At 41.8% G+C, this 21,048-nt stretch overlaps 2 protein-coding genes across 2 annotated transcripts in view; one reads left to right on the top strand and one right to left on the bottom strand.

Annotated features, from left to right (window-relative positions):
• The first annotated feature begins 920 nt into the window (after nt 1–920).
• On the top strand, nt 921–13,647 carry aagab (alpha and gamma adaptin binding protein). The gene is made up of 10 exons (XM_060923885.1): nt 921–1,097; nt 3,724–3,914; nt 3,994–4,090; nt 7,968–8,057; nt 10,050–10,133; nt 10,224–10,303; nt 12,397–12,478; nt 12,572–12,676; nt 12,788–12,837; nt 12,931–13,647. The coding sequence occupies exons 1-10, from the start codon at nt 1,004–1,006 to the stop codon at nt 13,006–13,008; spliced, it is 951 nt and encodes a 316-aa protein (XP_060779868.1). The 5' UTR covers nt 921–1,003; the 3' UTR covers nt 13,009–13,647.
• A 93-nt stretch (nt 13,648–13,740) lies between these two features.
• Nucleotides 13,741–21,048, bottom strand: part of smad3b (SMAD family member 3b) — an 83,911-nt gene continuing 76,603 nt past the window's right edge. Inside the window, exon 9 of the mRNA XM_060923884.1 lies at nt 13,741–17,828. Coding sequence (XP_060779867.1) covers nt 17,705–17,828 — 124 coding nt within the window. The 3' untranslated portion in view covers nt 13,741–17,704. The remainder of the gene's footprint in view (nt 17,829–21,048) is intronic.

Below are 21,048 nucleotides of genomic sequence, written 5' to 3'. Positions count from 1 at the left end.
TTAGGTTGTAAAAGGCATCTTCAAATCCATCCAATCCTGAAGGAATCAATTGTGTTAGAGAAGTCTAAGAAATCTAGACCTCCATTAGCTTTACAGTCAGTCAGCACTTCCTTCTTCAATTTATGAGGTTTATTTCTCCATATAAAATCCAGAAATATTTTGTTGATCTGTTTTATCTTTCAGAAATAGGGAAAGAGAGGGATAAACAAAATGAGAAAGACCATCTGCTTTAGACAGTAAAGTTCTTCCATATATACTTAGATCTCGTTGTAACCAGGAGTTAAAGATGTTCTTGGCTTTAGTTATTTTTCCTGCAAAATTCAATTCCTTACGGGGCGGCACGGTGGTGTAGTGGTTAGCGCTGTCGCCTCACAGCAAGAAGGTCCGGGTTTGAGCCCCGTGGCCGGTGAGGGCCTTTCTGTGCGGAGTTTGCATGTTGTCCGCGTGGGTTTCCTCCGGGTGCTCCGGTTTCCCCCACAGTCCAAAGACATGCAGGTTAGGTTAACTGGTGACTCTAAATTGACCGTAGGTGTGAATGGTTGTCTGTGTCTATGTGTCAGCCCTGTGATGACCTGGCGACTTGTCCAGGGTGTACCCCGCCTTTCGCCCGTAGTCAGCTGGGATAGGCTCCAGCTTGCCTGCGACCCTGTAGAACAGGATAAAGCGGCTAGAGATAATGAGTTGAGATGGGAATTCAATTCCTCTCTATTCTTGGGGTCCTTAGTTATTTGTATTCCTAAATATTTAACTGTTTGCTTTACTGGGATGCTATTCATTATGGTGTCGTTGCAGTCATGTAGGGGTAATATTTCACATTTTGAAATATTCAACTTGAGACCTGAAAGCTGTGGTGATGATCATATGGCTGCTGTTTAGTACAATATGACGCACGTTTGGACGTAATGACGTCATGACGTTATAGTGCGTCAACGCGGAAGTTCAGGGTTGAGAGGACGCTAGTGGACAATAATAGGAGCTTATTAGTGAGCAATACGATTGAAACATGTCAGGCGGAAAAGATGAGGGAGAAAATGCACTACCTTGTGTTTTAATAACAAGTTGTGACCCGGGATTTAAAGAAGACGAGCTTGTTAGGCGTAAGTACACAAGAAGAAACCCGGCTCGGTGGTGATGTAGCAGAACTGATACTGGAGGGCTGATGGCTAATCTGCTACTTAGATGAAATTAGCTAGCTTGCAAAACTGTTTTGGAGAGAAAACACCCGCACCTGATAAGTTCTATATGAAGTTGAGTCATGTGTTTTGTTCATGGCAGCCTGCAGGAGCTAGCCTATTTTTTCCCTCTGTGCACTGTATGTGTTGCCAGGCTGGAGGTCGAAGCGGTCTGTAATTAATATCAGATAATCGGACTGAATGTCACTGTAGCGTTAGATATACAGTAGGGTGGTCCCGAAATGTATGGGAAAATTTTTTTTTTTACCAAAACATTCCGACCACCCTACCATTTTTTTAAATAGGCTAAAAGAAGGCAACAAGCAAAATTTCAGAAAAATTGGTTAATATTTAGAGGTGCCACACGAGGTTGCAAATCGGGTTAAGCCATTAACATTAGTTGGTGCGTAGACTGTTGCAGAGAAGATCTCAAACCCCCAGAAAGTCACAGTTCGAGAGGGAATATGCCACTTCTATGAAAAAGAAGAGGCAGGAAGAGTTTATAGACTGATAGAAGGTTAACTTTCATGCACTAAGGGGTTCTTAAACAATGAGCACTGATCGTAATATGCTGATGAAGTTGTGAATGTTTTTCTTTCTATGTTTTTCAGATGGCTAGCAACAGTAATACAAGTAGTACCGGTGGTGCAAAGCACAAAACCAGAAAGGACAGTTATGTTTGGTTAATTGGTCCCACTTCCAAGGAACTGTCTGTCTGGGAGAAAGCTTCCTTCTGCTCGGGAAGTCCTTAGTGTGTTCTTTTATCTCCACAAGATACCATAATACCGAAGGGTTTAGAAAATCACAGACAAGTAATAGCTATTGTTACGTTGAACACAGGAAGTTGTATTACTGTATTGTTTGTATTAATATGAAACAGTTAATAAGCCAAGGGGTGGTGTAGTGGTTAGCGCTGTCGCCTCACAGCAAGAAGGTCCGGGTTCGAGCCCCAGGGCCGGCGAGGGCCTTTCTGTGCGGAGTTTGCATGTTCTCCCCGTGTCTGCGTGGGTTTCCTCCGGGTGCTCCGGTTTCCCCCACAGTCCAAAGACATGCGGGTTAGGTTAACTGGTGACTCTAAGGTGGGGTTTACATTAGACCGTATCAGCGGATCATCAGATTAACGTTTTTACGATTAGTGTGCACACAGCAACGCCAATACACGATTCACATGCACACAGCAACGCCAATACACGGATACGCTCGGCTCCGCAGGCATCCTGCGCTCCAAATCACTCCGCCCTGAACAGCGAGTGCCCTCTGGAGGGTGCGCACTCCGGCCCTGCGCAGCTCACACAGCGCGCGAGTGGAGCGCACGGGCTGTGATTTGGGACTGAGCTGCTGTGTGTGTGATCTCAGTGCATGTCGGGCATGCGCGTCACTTACCACTTGCAAGTGGAAGGATGGCAAGCCTAAAGACAATCATAACTACACAATGGGCAGTATTTGCAGTATTTTCATACTTTTATACTCTTTAATGAAAGGTGATACAAGGCGGAAGTCCGCGCCGTTTTTCAGCAGTCGCGTCACATGACCAACGCCAGCGAATCAGGAAGGTGGATGTCACAGTGACGTTGTCCAATGACGACGCCAGCTAGAGCTCAGCACAGCTTATCCGCGTATCTCAATGTTTACACAGCACCGGACCAGACACGATCTGGATTGAATACGTGGACGCTGGCGGATTCCCGTTTCCCGGCGTTTCCAGGCATTTTAATGTAAACGGACAGTGCATCCGCGAAGAAAACGAGACAGATACGGTCTAATGTAAACTTGGCCTAAATTGACCGTAGGTGTGAATGTGAGTGTGAAAGGTTGTCTGTGTCTATGTGTCAGCCCTGTGATGACCTGGCGACTTGTCCAGGGTGTACCCCGCCTTTCGCCCGTAGTCAGCTGGGATAGGCTCCAGCTTGCCTGCGACCCTGTAGGACAGGATAAAGCGGCTAGAGATAATGAGATGAGATGAGTTAATAAGCCACATTATTTTATATTGTGTCTTGAGTGAAAACTTTAATGGCTTTGTGGCACTTCTAAACATTGTTCAATCTTAACCAAATTTCGCACAATAACTTCTTTTAGGCAATGTAAAAAAAAAAAAGGTAAGGTGGTCGTAACAAAATCCTAAAAAAAAAAAAATTGGGGACCACCCTATTATACAGTTTGTTTTTCCCTACTCTGGAGAGCATTAACAATAAAGGTTGCCTCGGTCTTTAAATCAACTGATTTGGAAATGAATTCACTCGTAGGCTAGGTTACTGTCTGATCACGTGACTTCTGCATTCAAGGTGTTATTTGTTCCTGTGTTCATGTTAAAAATGACAACATACTGTAAGCATGTGCATCTACAGTACATTAATACATACAGATTATTCAGGGCTGTATGAAGTGCAGCTTAATGGCCAGCAGTAGGCAGTGTTCAACTACTGAGTGCTTTTTCAACCTTATCACTGGCAATATCTACAGAGCCAGCTAATACTAATTCTTTAGTCAGTCATCTTTTTGAAATTATATTCTACTCCTTGATTAATCCGTCGTCTTCATTACTTGTTTCTAGAGATCTTAGGTGCATCATCGCTACCACAACCCACTAAAAACGAGGACGTAGTAGTTTGGTATCCCTGGACCATCAACAACAAATACTACACTGCAAATGTCAGCCTTTGTGTTGTGCCAAGTCCATTCAGCATGAATTCAGAAGTTGCTCAGTCCACCCAAGCTTTCATTGTCTACTTTGACAGTAAAACTGTGAGTGATTAATCTGAAATTTCAGCTGTCATTTCGTATTTCTGGATTCTTGTACCTTCTGAATCTTTCTACATTACAGAAAGATGGCCTTGCAGCTGTCACTCCATGGGTTGCACTGGTGGAGGAACTGGCTCCTGAGGTGCTCATCTTGGTGTGTGACCATGTTTGTGAAAATGGTGAGTGCCGTCACTGGCCCCTGATTTTGTCCTCATCCGATAGCTATTCAAGTGTAGTCTGTTTAGAGAATTAGAGTGTTTAATCTTTGCAATAAAGTATGTAAATTCTTAACTGAGGTCTTTGCAAGATCCAGTAGCTGACTATAAAATCATACATGATAACTCGGGTATGTTAGAGCAGGGGCTCTCAACCTTTTCTACTTTAAAGTGCATATCACGGGTAAATTCAGGAGCAAGATCAATGTAATTCTCCTATTTTATATTAAACTTTGGTCAAATATCTGTAACATTCTGCATTCTCTGCAAATTATTTTTACCTTGCGCAATACCAGAAAAATTCAGTTGAAATCAAGCCATTTCAGGTGAATTGGTCCGCCTCTGAAAAAACTTGGCATTTGGATTTCCCGGCAAACATTGATTTTCATGACGTTGCGTGTGGGACGCCTCCCTCTGAATCCTACGTCAGCGCTGGTTTGTTTATGAGGAAACGACCTGGTGGTTTTCTGCAAATTTCTTCAGCGTTATCGCGTAATTATTAAAATGGTTAACAGATGTATCGTAGGAGGGTGTAGCAACACCAATCTTGATGGGATTAGTACTCATCATTTCCCAAAAGACCGGACAATGAGAGAGAAATGGGAGCGCTTGGTCTACACAGGCTGTGCACTGAAATCGTGCAAAGCTCGCGCAGCCTGCTGGCGCTTCCACAGATAACGTCACGAATCTGGCTCCAGACTCCCTTGGGATTTTTCCAGACGCGTTTTATTTTATTTTTTTCTGCTGTAGACAGATGGCCTTGTGCAAAATTACCCTTCTGGATGAGTGTGTAAAGGGACATACTTTCATATAAAAAAAAAAAACCCACAACTTGTACGAGTCAAGGCCCATTAAAAAAGATCCCCAATTATTCTGGATATCAGAATCTAATGATTTATTGTTAAGTGTATTAATGGGATGCAACATCACTCCCTGTTACAGATCTGAACCCAGGAATTAAATAAATGCAATAAAACAAACTGTTTTTTTAATTGTAGGTATTGTATTTAAAACTGTATGGATGTGCCAGAAGCCAAACCATGCATGCAGGGTGTTCTCAGTCAAAAGGGATTAATGATCCAAAAGTGGAGTCTAGTCCATTTAACAAAAGAACTTATTGCCATGTTTGTGTGCAACAAACAAGTGAGTTATTAAAACCAAGAAGTGGACATGGATAGAAACCACTCAATGGGATTAGATCCTTACACGCTAACAAGGAAGGATTTTTCCTATGAGTTGGAAAATTATCCGTCCGTTGAGTTTCCTGACATCTCAGACTACCTGGTGCTGCAGACATCATTCTACACGGACAAACAGATGAAAACCTGGAAGAGCATGGAGGCGTATAACTTTTTATATGTGGCTGGGTTAAAGATCTGGGGATCAGAACGCTACAAGATAAATCCTATATCATTTATTCCTGGGAAAGCAGGCATTTTGAGCTTTTTGTACGCGTCTTTGCGATGACTGACTGTTAGGACGCTACAAGTTTTAGTATCGGGTGTAAACAAACCACAGCTGCTTGAGTCCCAATCCTCCCTGCTCTTCTCTTCTTTTGTAGTGCGTTGTGCGCATGCTTGGGACCCAGACATTATGGGAAACACCTGATGCTGATTTGAACGCTGTTTTCACAGAGACTTTGTGAAGTATTCTGTCAGGTATGCAGCGATAGACAGATGTAAGTGCAGTAAGTGTGTTTGTGTTTATTAGCAGGCTTGATATTTACAAAAACAAACTGTGAGGCAAGGTCAGTGTAACAAAACGCAAACGAAAGCAGAGTATTTAACCAGAGTCATAAACATGGCTAGAAACAAACGTGACCGTGATAATGATAATACTTCACAAAGTCTCTGTGAAAACAAATCAGCATCAAGTGTTTCCCATAATGACTGGGTCCCCAGAACGTGCGGCTGCTCGAGCTGCACCAGACTCAAGCGCGCAAAGGCGTAAGAGTCAAGTGTTCATCTGCTGTGTGACCACAACTTTTAGCCTGCATGCACATCACCAGTCATCGCCGCCAAAACGCCTCATTTTTTATCGATTACCCATGGCAAAGCATCATGAGCTGGAGTGTGAGTGGTTGAGAAATGCTGTGTTAGAGCATGGAAATCACCAAGCATGGTGCCGGTGCTCTTGCTTTCAGAAGGGAATGGTTGTCAAAACAAGTGCGTGTGTATCATATATACAAGTCTGTAGTTTCTAGTGTCTATATGTCTATAAATAATCCATGGTTTATTTCAGCAATAAATGTGTGTAGTACATCCAGTTATGCAGTACGCAGTCAAATGTGTGTATTTATAATACACTCATTACTAATGTGTGTACCATAGCCATTATTTCCTATGACTGTGCAATAATTTTCTTTTTTCCATCTGCATGGCTATTTTTCCTTCCACATGCGTAGTTATATAATACTCATCTGCAGTTTGCTAAAGATCATGTGGACAAGCCAGAAGGCTATTGGAACAATGTTTTGCGGATGGATGAGACCCAAATAGAACTTTTTGGTTTAAATGAGAAATGTTATGTTTGGAGAAAGGAAAACACTGCATTCCAGCATAAGAACCTTATCCCATCTGTGAAACATGGTGGTGGTAGTATCATGGTTTGGGCCTGTTTTGCTGCATCTGGGCCAGGACGGCTTGCCATCATTGATGGAACAATGAATTCTGAATTATACCAGCGAATTCTAAAGGAAAATGTCAGGACATCTGTCCATGAATTGAATCTCAAGAGAAGGTGGGTCATGCAGCAAGACAACGACCCTAAGCACACAAGTCGTTCTACCAAAGAATGGTTAAAGAGGAATAAAGTTAATGTTTTGGAATGGCCAAGTCAAAGTCCTGACTTTAATCCAATTGAAATGTTGTGGAAGGACCTGAAACGAGCAGTTCATGTGAGGAAACCCACCAACATCCCAGAGTTGAAGCTGTTCTGTACGGAGGAACGGGCTAAAATTCCTCCAAGCCGGTGTGCAGGACTGATCAGCAGTTACCGCAAACGTTTAGTTGCAGTTATTGCTGCACAAGGGGGTCACACCAGATACTGAAAGCAAAGGTTCACATACTTTTGCCACTCACAGATATGTCATATTGGATCATTTTCCTCAATAAATAAATGACCAAGTATAATATTTTTGTCTCATTTGTTTAACTGGGTTCTCTTTATCTACTTTTAGGACTTGTGTGAAAATCTGAAGATGTTTTAGGTCATATTTATGCAGAAATATAGAAAATTCTAAAGGGTTCACAAACTTTCAAGCACCACTGTACCCTATGGGTACATGTGGCTACTGCTCATCAATAAAATTGATGCCTCTATATGAGGCAGTAGCCACAAAAATGACTTGCAGTGAGTGATTTTTGATCTTATAAACGCATGAGGATGCTGTAGTTTTATTTGTTCACACTTATTTCTGATTTGTGTATTTTTCTGCAAAACACTGGTTAGAAAAATGATCAGCACCCTGACAATGTTTTGGTGAAGCCTTAAGAAAATAAGAGCACAGAGTCTTTTGAAATCATGGATTCTAACCACATCTTACACTGTCATGTATCAGGTGCTTTTCCACCTATGTGGGTCTTTGTTTTTCTGCCAAACAAGCCAGTGTTGTGCATTTTTTTTTTCCTCCCCTCATGTTTGTCAAGTGAAGTGTGGTGCAGCATTTTGATTTTGAGCGTTGATCTCCGGAAGAGCTTCTTTCATGAAAACAGCATGTTGTCATGGAGACAGTGTCTACTAACTGGTTTTGAAACTTGACAAATTCGATTTATCTAATACTGTGGTCGTTCGCAGCCATGCTGTTTATCATGCTGTTGACTTCCTGTGACTGTTGTTACAGGTGTAAACAGACAGGAAGCTCAGCAGTGGTGCCTGGCTCATGCGTTTGAACTGGTGGAGCTCAACCCTGAGGAGCTGCCTGATGAAGATGGTGAGATACATGAAATATGTTAAGTGTATGCAGTATTCACTACAGTACATTTTTATAAATAAGTTCTGCCATGATATCTTTTTGTGCGTGGTAAAGGAGGCAGAGATGTGCTTAAGTATGAGGTCACTGTATTTAATTTGCAGACTTTAAAATAGTCTGTGATGTCATTCAGATATAAATTCAGGAAGTAGTTTAATGTAATTTAGGAAATATAATTTAAAGAATATTTAGAGCTTGAGATTTCCTGTGTGGAGTTCTGCACGGTGCCTTGTGTTGGCTTTGGAGTCAAATTATAGAATTCAATTGAACAATCTAGCAGGCTACAGTGGATATAAAAAGTGTACACACCCTATATATATATAAAATATATAAAAAAAATCAGAAAAGCCTGAGGCCACGATAAACAATTTCAAAACTTTCCCCATCTTTAATGTGACCTATAACCAATTGAAAAACAAACAAATCTGTTCGGGGGGAACGTACAATAAGCTGGTTGCATAGTGCGCACACCCTTAAACTAATACTTTGTTGAAGCACCTTTTGATTTAATTACAGCATTCAGTCTTTTTGGGTTCACACCTACCATCAATTAAAATGACTCTGATTAACCCCAAATAAAGTTCAGCTGTCCTAGTAGGATTTTCATGACATTTACTCCGTTGCATCCTCCAGCAAAAGCCAGGGTTCGCAGAGAGCTTACAAAGCATCAAAGGGATCTCATTGTTGAAAGCTATCAGTCAGGAGAAGGGTACAAAAACATTTCCATGGCATTAGATGTACCATGGAGCACAGTGAAGACAGTCATCAAGAAGTGGAGAAAATATAGGACAGCAGTGACATTACCGAGAACTGGACGTCCCTCCAAAATTGATGAAAAGACAAGATGAAAACTGGTCAGGGAGGCTGCCGAGAGGCCGACAGCAGCACTGGAGGAGCTGCAGGAATTTCTGGCACGTACTGGTTGTGTTCTACACGTGATAATCTCCCATATTCTCCATATGTCTGGACTACGGGGTAGGGTCACAAGATGGAAGCCTTTTCTTACAAAGAAAAACATCCAGGCCCGGCTAAATTTTTGCAAAAAAAAAAAAAAAACATTCCCAAAAGCATGTGGGAAAATGTGTTATGGTCTGATGAAACCAAGGCTGAACGTTTTGGCCACAATTCCAAAAGGTATGTTTGGTGCAAAAATAACACTGCACATCACCCAAAGAACACCATACCCATGGTGAAGCATGGTGGTGGCAGCATCATGTTTTGGGGTTGTTTTTCTTCAGCTGGAACAGGGGCTTTAGTCAAGGTGAAGGGAATTATGAACAGTTCTAAATACCAGTCAATTTTGGCCCAAAACCTTCAGGTGTCTGCTAGAAAGCTGAAGATGAAGAGGAATTTCATCTTTCAGAACGACGATGACCCCAAAAAAAGTTTTGGAACGGCCCAGCCAGAGCCCAGACCTAAACCCAATTGAAAATCTGTGGGGTGACCTGAAGAGGGCTGTGCACAAGAGACGCCCTCGCAATCTGACAGATTTGGAGCGCTTTTGCAAGGAAGAGTGGGCAAATATTGCCAAGTCTAGATGTGGCAGGCTGATCGACTCCGACCCAAAAAGACTGAATGCTGTAATTAAATCAAAAGGTGCTTCAACAAAGTATTAGTTTAAGGGTGTGCACACTTATGCAACCAGCTTATTGTACATTTTTTTTTTCCCCTAACAGATTTGTTTGTTTTTCGATTGAATTGTACAGGTTATAGGTCACATTAAAGGTGGGAAAAGTTTTGAAGTTATTTATCATGGTCTCTTAGGTTTTTCTGATGTAAAAAAATAATAATTTTAACAGGGTATGTACACTTTTTAACACGTCTTCGTTTGAAACTTTTAGCCGAACTGAACCAGAGGACACTTGGAGGCAAAAAACAATATTAGAAAGATGCACACCTTTTGAATTCTTTATGGAAGAAAACCTGTTTCATTGTGTGTTCATTACACTTCAGATGACTTTCCAGAGTCCACAGGAGTGAAGAGGATCATTCAGGCTCTTAATGCTAATGTGTGGTCCAGTGTGGAGATGAAGGATGGTGAGGTTTCGATGACAATTCAGTAATCAATCTAAAAACCTGTTTTTATTGGTTTTACAGGTTTTAACTTTTTTTTTTTTCTCTTCCCAGAACACAATCAGGGATTTGGTCTGATGAGCAGTTTGGTTGCATCTCGTCACAACAACCCACGATCCATAGCAGAAACACAGGTCAGACATTCTCCACTTACGATATTGAGAGTTTAACTCATTAGAGGACAAATTAAGTTGATTTAAAAATGACCAAGGGGGGGAAAAAAGAGCTTGTGTACATTTGTGGTCTTTGGATCAAGGAAAAAAAATTTCAGTTTTGTACAGTAACATCTATAATAATAAAATCCGAGTGGCACGGTAGTGTAGTGGTTAGCACTGTCATCTCAGAGCAAGAGGGTCCGGGTTCGAGCCCCGTGGCCGGAAAGGGCCTTTCTGTGCGGAGGTTGCATGTTCTCCCCGTGGGTTTCCTCCGGGTGCTCCGGTTTCCCCCACAGTCCAAAGACATGCAGGTTAGGTTAACTGGTGGCTCTAAATTGACCGTAGGTGTGAATGGTTGTCTGTGTCTATGGCTACATCCACACGACAACGGCAACGAGATGTTATTTAAAAATATATCGCGTCCAAATGGGCAACAATCAGTAAAATATCAGGTCCATATGGCAACGCAACGCTTGCTGAAAACGATGCAATACACATGCCACACCTCTAGGGGCGCTGTAAGACGGTCCCTTCGGAGACACCAGAACAATAGAAGGACGCATGCGCATAAACTATTATGCGCGAGACTTCATATTAGCCACAAAGTCAGGAAAATCTGTTCGTAAAATTACATTATAATGACCAAATACAATGAAAAGTATTTTTCCAGTCTCACCTGTGAAAGGTAATCCCATGTGATCTCGTTTGGACGGCAAACCTGTTGGTACAGTTAAACGCAGCTAATCTTTATTCTCCGCTTTGACCTCTCCAAAATGGCGGCGAGGATGACCTATGATTCTACGCGGAAGGCGGCGTCTTTAATGGTCCGGAATAAATTGAATGCTACACGTTGATGGATTAATTTGTTGTTTCTCACCTGTGAAAGGTAATCCCATGTGGTCTCGTTTGGACGGTAAACCTGTTGGTACAGTTAAACGCAGCACATGAATCTTTATTCTCCGCTTTGACCTATCCAATATGGCGACGAGGCTGACGTATGATTCTACGCGGAAGGCGGCGTCTTTAATGGTCTGGAATAAATTGAATGCTACACGTTGATGGATTAATTTCTTCTACGCCCTTTTTGAGGAATGTATTGTAGGACTTGAACCCACATCTGAAGAGGTGAGATCGCTCCTTTTTTTTTTTTCCCCTATTTTTGCTGGCGGGATTAGGGCAGAGTCTCTCTCTCTCACTTTGCACCATTACACAACAAATATTCACAGTGAAAATATTTTGTAAGCGCGTTTCATGAACCAAGTTATAGGATTTGTTGACAACTCGCATCGCATCGCAATGAGAAGATCATTGGCACTACTGGTGTTAAGAATCAGACCATTTCATAAATGAATATTTTGCTGTAGAGCTGCAGTGTTTGTACAATTGCAGGTTTTTGCTTCACTATTACTGTCACTATTCTGCTTCTTGCATTACTACTGTGAACTAACACTGAACATAATAATAATAATATCCAAGCTCGTGTTTCACTCTCACTAGTGCTCTGTAAGGCTTTTTCCTGGTGATATTTGTTACACTTCTACCCGGTGTGAAGCACTCACAGTCATGTGGTTGTGACGTCATCGTAAACAAATCCGTTCTACTCATCCAGACGACTTCACAACGGCACCGTTGCCAGATCTTTCCACTCTGGAACCCGTTCTCAAAAAGATTGCATTTTGGGCACCCAAAACGCCGGTGCCGTGTGGACGCCAGGCCTAAACGATAAGCAATTGTATCGGAGTCACCTGAATCCGTTGCCGTGTGGACAGGGCCTATGTGTCAGCCCTGTGATGACCTGGCGACTTGTCCAGGGTGTACCCCGCCTTTCGCCCGTAGTCAGCTGGGATAGGCTCCAGCTTGCCTGCGACCCTGTAGAACAGGATAAAGCGGCTACAGATAACGAGATGAGATAATAAATCCACATTATTACACACATGGTTCTTTTCCCATAGTGAAAGAGATCTCAGTGCCGAGTCTTGAAAGTTAGGGCTGAAATTCAAAATGTATTGTATGAATATTAATACAGCATAGCATATTCAAGTATTTCATTCTTTGGTTTGTTTCCGTGCCAGTCGAACAGTGCAGACGAGAACACAGAAGAACAGAAGACAGGAAGCTGTCAGAACAGTACAGAGGAGGTGGACTCGATAGTAGGTGAGGGCGTAGGTAGTTTATATTAATAAACACCTGCTGCATGCAAGATCACAGTTCAGTAGCATGGGATATTTATTGCTTTTTGTCATTTAGACCCAATGACTGACCTGGACATTCAGGAGTTGGCCAACCTCACAGCTGGAGACGCAGACGTGGACAACTTTGAGCGTCTGTTTACTAAACTGAAAGAGATGAAAGGTGAAGCAACAAGTTTAATTTTGCGTTATTGTTTCTTTCCTACCATTTAAGTTCGAGTCACATTTTCCAGTGTAAAAGACCAGTTTTGTTTTGTTTTTCTTTTTGTTGTAGACAAAGCTTCTTCACTGCCACACGAGCAAAGGAAGGTGCATGCAGAAAAGGTAAGGTGTATGGAGAGAGCGAATTCACAAACAACAAAATAAGTTCCTGAAAAGTCGTTCATTGAAGTCGCTCTGGTAATTCTTATTTACTAGGTAGCCAAAGCATTTTGGATGGCAATCGGCGGGGACCAGGACGAGATTGAGGGTTTGTCTTCAGGGGAGGAGAGCTAAAGCAGAATTCCTTTCCCAGCACCAGCCTGTTGCCCAGAATCCTCCAGCACTGCCGTGTGAGTCACAGCCGGACTCTTGGGCAAGGTGGCATAAAAGACGCAGAGAGGTTCCTTATGAGACTCTGGTTATTCCTCTCTCCAACACCAGCACCTCAGTAACTGAGTGCACAGCAATTATGGGCTGCTGGCTTTTAAACACTGTAATCTAAGTTGGATAGGAGAGGGTGTGGCAGCCAAGAGATTACCCAAAATTACTCTTGAGTGGGTCTAAACCAAGATCTGTAAACCCATCCACGTATTACATTGTTACTGTGTGTGTGTGTGTGCTCATGCTCGCTCTTTTTTTTTTTGTTATGAGGGCAGAAGGCATTTACTAGTTTGTTTTTGAACTCTCCTGTCCAGAATATACAGGAGTGCTTGAAAGTTTGCGAGCCCTTTAGAATCATACTTGTGCAAAAATGTAGAACATTCTAAAAAAGGTCCCAAACTTTCAAGCACCACCAGCCTTAATTATGGATCAAGTGTGGTTGGTTGGGCATTCAAATAATGTTTAAAATAACCTTACGTTTTTATAGTTACAACCTGAACAAGCCACCATGTTAATAATTAACGTTTCTGATATAAAATACTATTCATTAAATGGTCTTTTGTCTCAGTAAAGAACGTCTGGGGTACATGTGGAACAGAAAATAATGTAAGATCTCTAAAACCAGGCTGCACAAATACATCAATCCAGTTTTAAAATACACATTTTATTACAAATTTATTTTTTTTAATAACAAAATGAAGCAATATAACAATAGCTTAAACAGTTAATGTAAGGAAAATCTATGTAGGTACGGTGGCGGAGAGTATGCGCATTTAAGGCCAACGAACTAAGTAACGTTTGAAAAATACAAGGATAAGGGTAATTTAAGTACTGAAACCATAAGACGAACAGATTTACGTTTGCCTCACATAATGAGCATATGGATAAGAGCATGATACTACAGAGCGGTATTTCAATTTTGAAAAAAAAAAAAAGACAAGAATCAAGACCCAGCATGGACGCTGCGGACAGTTTGTTACAGGACGAGATCCAGCAGGGTCTACAGCACTGAACGCACAGTTTAGGGTTCTGTGTTAAGAGGAGATATAACCACAGGGGTCAACTATTCTGTAAATGTAGTTCCTTATGACTTCATTGCTCTTTTTCGTAAGCAAGTTGTAAAGGAATCGAGTGAGCGATATTTCAACGTGTAATTGCCGAAGCTATCAGCAGGAGGCAGCTGAAGTCTAAGTGTACCTGCTCAAACAAAGTGCAACTGCTGATTATTGTTGGAAATTCAAGAATTGAAATTAATCAAAAGGATCCAGTCAGTGTAATTCTATACTCAAGCTTTAGGCTAAATACAATATAATATCTGTCCATCTTACTGATCGGACCTGGCTCAAGGGGGGGGGGGGATTCCAGCCACGAGTACAGAGCGTTCCGTGTGAGAATTCAACCTCTGTAGTAAAACCGTAAGCACACATCAGGCGCTACCAGCAGTGTTTTCCTCAGCCTGACATTGTTTCAAAAATATTTTTATAGTCTTCAATGTACAACAGACCATCCATTTTGTTTACCCCCCACACACAATTGGCAGTGACACAACTCTCTATATAGAAATGTGTGCGTGAAGATTTTTCTTTCAAGTGGCCACATGATCCTGAGTTTGAATTCTCCGTTTGATGTGCCATACATAATAGTATACCATGAGTGAAATAACCCCAGAAGTGTTCTTTTTTTTCATCCACCCATTTCTTTCTTGGGCTAGTTTGGTCTCTAGTGAACAAAAGAACCTCAGACAGGCTTGGCTTTCTCTCATGTCTGCATATATGTACAGTCAGTATAAGGGTAAAAGCAGTAGGGGCCAACAATCTTGGATCAGCACACTGTTAAAAGCTTGATAAAAACATGGGCCCTGATCCAGTCACCCACAGGCAGCCTGGGCGTAGTATTCTAAAGCTCGAGCTCCAGAAATTTGACCAGGACTGCCAAAAAAAAAAAACTCAGTGGTGATCAATCTATAACTATAACATGCACTGGAGTTCCTCTTCATTCTCTGATATTACATCTACTGCCTTGAATAGTTGTAGCTGCTGTATGTAACGTTTCCTGATTCATCAAGCTTTCGATGCCTAAATACTTTAGTAAAGCTGAGACTGCAGCCAAAGACGTATTAAAGCAAAAAGCATGAGAAAGAAGAGGGGGGGAAAAAAATCAATATAAAACAGCTGGGTCTGTGCTACTCATTGGGGCCCTTCTCGTAGGCTTGTAATGTGCACGAGATGAAAGCAAAAACGCACTGCTGCACGCTCCTGTCTGCTTGTTTTGCAAAATGCTTGTTTTTGTTTTTACAAATTTTCGTTTTCCTGAAACGATGGATAGTTATGTCACTGACGCGTCCAATTTTCAGCACTGAACAGAACGATTTGTTTACTCTGATAAAGACAAGTGCTTTACATAGTTAAAGTTGTGCTACACTAGACTAAGTACCATAAAAAATTGCACCATTTTCAGTATTTGATATAAAAAAAAATACCAAAGGCTTCTAACATGATAACCGAGGGTTGTCAAATTAACGCATAGTTAATTATGTACTTTTTCTAGGGCACTATTATCTCCAATATTATCACCAATGCCAACTTTGCGGTCGAGATTAACTCTCAAATATATATTTTTTTATTCCCATTTATGCAGCATACAAGAGTCAAGGATGGAGATACTATCCACTCAAATTTATTTAAAAATAAAAGGTTCTGCGCATCTCCTTTGATCTCCCACTGAATATTTAAGAGAAATAATCATATTTCTGGAGCTGAATGTCTCATCTCATCTCATTATCTCTAGCCGCTTTATCCTGTTCTACAGGGTCGCAGGCAAGCTGGAGCCTATCCCAGCTGACTACGGGTGAAAGGCGGGGTACACCCTGGACAAGTCGCCAGGTCATCACAGGGCTGACACATAGACACACACAACCATTCACACTCACATTCACACCTACGGTCAATTTAGAGCCACCAGTTAACCTAACCTGCATGTCTTTGGACTGTGGGGGAAACCGGAGCACCCGGAGGAAACCCACACGGACATGCAAACTCCGCACAGAAAGGCCCACGTACCCGGACCTTCTTGCTGTGAGGCGACAGCGCTAACCACTACACCACCGTGCCGCCGGGCACCATTATCACTTTTCTTTTTCTTTCTACTTGGAGCCACGCCTAACCCTTTCCAGGTAAATTACCTTGCAACTTGCTGTGGAGAACGACTGACTGAGATAGCTGGAGCTGTGTGTGTTTGTTTTTAAATGCAGTCTACTGGACCTTGGTGAGTAACCTTATTTACTTTGAGCTTAGTTTTATATTGATAAATCAGGAACCATGCACATGCTCTAAAGATAAAGAAAGTGGAACACAGACTAGGCCAAAGTGTGTGCGCACACGCGCCGCCTATTTCATGGATGTAGTAAAACAGCGCAACATTCAAAACATGATTTACCACATGACATAATTGCAGCTGCAAGACATCTGCCTCTCTACAGAACAGCGTGTTTGGGATTTGGTAAAGAACTTCTCAAACACAATTCACCAAATGTTCCCCAACTAGCACAGCAGGAAGTTGTAAAACGTATTCCTGGTAATATTGGAGATTTAAAAAAAAAAAAAAAGGCAAGTGTGTGTGTGGTTGTGGTGGTGGGTGTTCTACTGATTTACACCTGCCGGGTATTTTTCCTGGAACCAGTGTCAAAAAAAAAAAAAATTAGTAGCATCTGAATTACATGGCATCACAAACAGCTTCAAGTCACAACATAAATCTTAAATATATCTTTCAGATATGACATCTTGTATCAAGATGTGCTTTGTATCATCTTGAAAAGAGACAGACGGCTAGTTTTCATACGATCAGAAAAAGAACACTAAACAGGTTAACAGCATTTGAACCATCCTATAACTTGTGCTGAACTGCTCAGTGCATGTAGCCCAATATGGCATGTGAGCGCCAACACACCAAACGAGCAGTACCTAGCTACTGTTCACTTTAAAACAGCTAACAGCTAGGGTTATACTCCCGTACAGCCATTTGAACAAAGACCATGGGGATACAGTACTACCGCTCCGAGATTAAGGGCCTATGAAATTGATAAATGCGTGGCACAGCATACTGCTGAGCCTGGGAAAAGAAAAAAACAAAAAAACTTCAGATAGTGCTGCAACTTTTCAAGTACTGCAAGCTGTGTGTGTGACTAATAATAAAAATCTACTTCACTAATTAATTATCCATATCCATCTTCAATTAATATGAAGTTTTTAAACTCTATGGTTCAATAAGTCATGTTTTAAGCCAAGCTTAAAATTAAATGTTAAAAAAAAAAAAGCGCCAAAATAGATATCCATCTTTGTATGACCAAAACAAATCTACATATCATGCACAGCTATTCAAGCCATGCTGTATAGGTATCAGCAATAAAAAGTGCTCAAATGTGTATGTGTGTGTGTGCGCACGCCAGAGAGAGAGAGAGAGAGAGACTGGACTGGCAAGCAATGGAGTGACACTAAAAGGAAACACTTGAGAGGATGTCTGTCTGTCTGTCCGTCCAGCTTTCTCATGTTCTATCGGTTAGTTTGCAGGCAATTGATGGTTCCTGGTTGCGAAACCAGTGGTGCCGAGTCTCCTATGACACGCTGGAGCAGCGGATGCTGGGTGAGCCCATCTGAGTGAGCACCTTGTCCAGCCATTGCAGGGGGCCATTTAAGTGTAGCTCTATCCAACAGGGGGTGCTGGTTACAGTCTGGCGCCTACAGAGAAAGAAAAATGGAGTAAGATATACACTACCGTTCAAAGATTTGGGGTCACCCAGACAATTTTGTGTTTTCCATGAAAAGTCACACTTTTATTTCCCACCATAAGTTGTAAAATGAATAGAAAATATAGTCAAGACATTTTTCTGGCCATTTTGAGCATTTAATCGACCCCACAAATGTGATGCTCCAGAAAGTCAATCTGCTCAAAGGAAGGTCAGTTTTATAGCTTCTCTAAAGAGCTCAACTGTTTACAGCTGTGCTAACATGATTGTACAAGGGTTTTCTAATCATCCATTAGCCTTCTGAGGCAATGAGCAAACACATTGTACCATTAGAACACTGGAGTGAGAGTTGCTGGAAATGGGCCTCTATACACCTATGGAGATATTGCACCAAAAACCAGACATTTGCAGCTAGAATAGTCATTTACCACATTAGCAATGTATAGAGTGGATTTCTGATTAGTTTAAAGTGATCTTCATTGAAAAGAACAGTGCTTTTCTTTCAAAAATAAGGACATTTCAAAGTGACCCCAAACTTTTGAACGGTAGTGTACAAAACTGTAAAACAACAACAAAAAAAACTCAGATATTGTAATACTTCATAATAATAGTAATAATTATTTCACTAGAAGTAAAAGTACCCGTCAAAAATAACTTGAGTACAAGTAAAAAAAAAAAAAAATCTCATACAATGACTACTGAAGTAGGGTAACATTATTATTTGTATTATTATTTTATATATGATTTATTACATCTGTAATGTCAGCTGACAGACTTCGGGCTTTTTTGACAGTGAAACTGGGCAATAAATGGATAGGATATGCTAAATCATTGTTAAAATCTCATCTCATCTCATTATCTGTAGCTGCTTTATCCTGTTCTACAGGGTCGCAGGCAAGCTGGAGCCTATCCCAGCTGACTACGGGCGAAAGGCGGGGTACACCCTGGACAAGTCGCCAGGTCATCACAGGGCTGACACATAGACACAGACAACCATTCACACTCACATTCACACCTACGGTCAATTTAGAGTCACCAGTTAACCTAACCTGCATGTCTTTGGACTGTGGAGGAAACCGGAGCACCCGGAGGAAACCCACGCGGACACGGGGAGAACATGCAAACTCCGCACAGAAAGGCCCTCGCCGGCCACGGGGCTCGAACCCGGACCTTCTTGCTGTGAGGCGACAGCGCTAACCACTACACCACCGTGCCGCCTTATTGTTAAAATCATTTTACAAAAAAAATTAACACATTCTTACTGTACATATCTTTGTCAATGTGAGACTCATTTAACATTTCAGCTGAGACTGATGCGCCTGCTGCACATCCCTGAATTAAATTTTTTTTTTTTCTGTGTGAAAAATAAATGAACTTCCATGCATAAACAAAATACCCAATTACAATAAATGCATACATTTTTTACAATACACAGAATTGGGTGAAACCACTCCAATCCATGCACGAGCATGATGTGGGCATGCCCGAGACTGGCACTACGAAGCCACCCCGGCCTCTGTAGTTCGGGTTCTTTGATTCAGGAACCTGGAAGTCCTGCAGTAAACAACCACAGGGAAGCAGCAGGAAAATGCAGCTCTCGCCTGCACAATCACAGATACGTCAAATAAAAGACCTGAACTTAACTAGTGTGTGTGAGCGCTGTTATATGATTACTGTAACTGTGTATGGTCAGAAAAGACAATAGATAAGCGTAACCGTTGCACAATAACGCTACAAACACCCGCAAAGTTATTTAGCTGCTGGCTAGCTGCAGCTTGTAGCTTCCAGTGTAACTATGTGTCAGTATAGTATAGTGTACTGTGGTGCGGTGTAGTGTAACGCAGGGATAGACCTCAGTCTGCAGAGCTCTGGGTCACAATCTGTATGCAGCCGGCCGGATGGTTTTCTATTGCAATCGCGTAGCCACTTCAGGTAGCCCCGTATGCATTCGTTTAATGGTCTTCTGCGTGTTAAATAGTTACAAAATTATAATAAAGCAAATAATTTGATGTATACTGATGGTTTTTTTTTTTTTGGCCAAGGGAAGGGCGGCGGGCCAGAATTATAACGTGGCGGTGCGCCACTTTAAAAGCGCTCATGGAGAACGCAATGTATTACAGGGCAGCAAGGTGATGCAGTGGTTAGCACTGTCCCCTCACTGCAAAAAGGTTCTGGGTTCGAACCTGCCGGTTGACTGGGGCCTTTCTGTGTGGAGTTTGCATGTTCTCTCCATGCTGCTCCAGTTTCCGTCCAAAGTCATGCAGATTACATCAACTGGCTACTGCCTATAGGTATGTGCAAGAGTGTGATGGTGATTCATCTCAGCGTTAGTCCTGCGACAGACTGGTGACTTCTCCTAGGTGTACCCCACCTCTTGCCTCAAAGTTGTCTGGGATTGGCTCCAGCTTCCCCTGCACCCATTTTTTTTTTCCTTAAATTTAAAATCTGTTTATTATTAACCTTATATTATATGGAGTATCCACCATACAAGTCCCTATGTGTGAGCTATTATTATAAGAAAAATACCACAATAGAACAAGCACATTAAGATAAAAAGATATCACGTTACAGCCAGAACTGCTGTCAGTGCCGTGCTGTTATGAAAAAATAACACATGCCTCCTGATATTTGAGAATTTAACTGTGCTGTGGTATACAAACAAATATCTCTGAAGCATATTCAAATTTCTACATCACTGTTTGTGACTAACACAGAACAGGTTTCTCTAGATCTCCTCTGACTTCTCTGTTAATACCTCCTACACTCTCGCACCCACCTCCTGCATTCCTGCCCTGTTAGATGAGGCTCTCCTGCTGCCTCATACCCTCTCCACTTCCAGCTTCCCTCAGTGAATCACAATGGCACTTCAAGTGATGCCAAGTACTGACAAACTTGACGACTCCTCCATATTGCATGGTATGCCTCTGAGGTTATTGATTCCTTTTACTGATGCCGGCATGTTTTTCAGACAGTTATGCATTGCAAAAACTTATGCATCGTGTCGTCAAAAACTCTGCTACTGGAAACTTGCAACAAGAAGCACTCCTGGTAGAGAGTAAGACATGGTCCAAAGCGTGACTTCTAGTGATGCGTGGGTCAGGGTTGTTTTTTCTTTTTTTTTGTAAAAATACCCGACCCATTATGAGAACCAACCCTCAAATGCGTGTGTTAATCAGCCACCTGGACCTGACGCGCAAACCGACAACTTTAGC

The sequence above is a fragment of the Neoarius graeffei genome, chromosome 6 (genome assembly GCF_027579695.1).
Source record: "Neoarius graeffei isolate fNeoGra1 chromosome 6, fNeoGra1.pri, whole genome shotgun sequence".
NCBI lineage: Eukaryota > Metazoa > Chordata > Actinopteri > Siluriformes > Ariidae > Neoarius > Neoarius graeffei.
The sequence above is the reverse complement of the archived record's forward strand: the minus strand, read 5'-3'. Positions and strand labels throughout refer to the sequence as shown.

Excerpts from the sequence above, each read along its gene's own strand:
- aagab (XM_060923885.1), top strand. The coding sequence starts at position 1,004 with ATGTCAGGCGGAAAAGATGAGGGAGAAAATGCACTACCTTGTGTTTTA. Across the intron at positions 4,091-7,967 it reads TGACCATGTTTGTGAAAATG|GTGTAAACAGACAGGAAGCT; the intron begins GTGAGTGCCGTC and ends CTGTTGTTACAG. Across the intron at positions 12,677-12,787 it reads TAAACTGAAAGAGATGAAAG|ACAAAGCTTCTTCACTGCCA; the intron begins GTGAAGCAACAA and ends TTTTTGTTGTAG.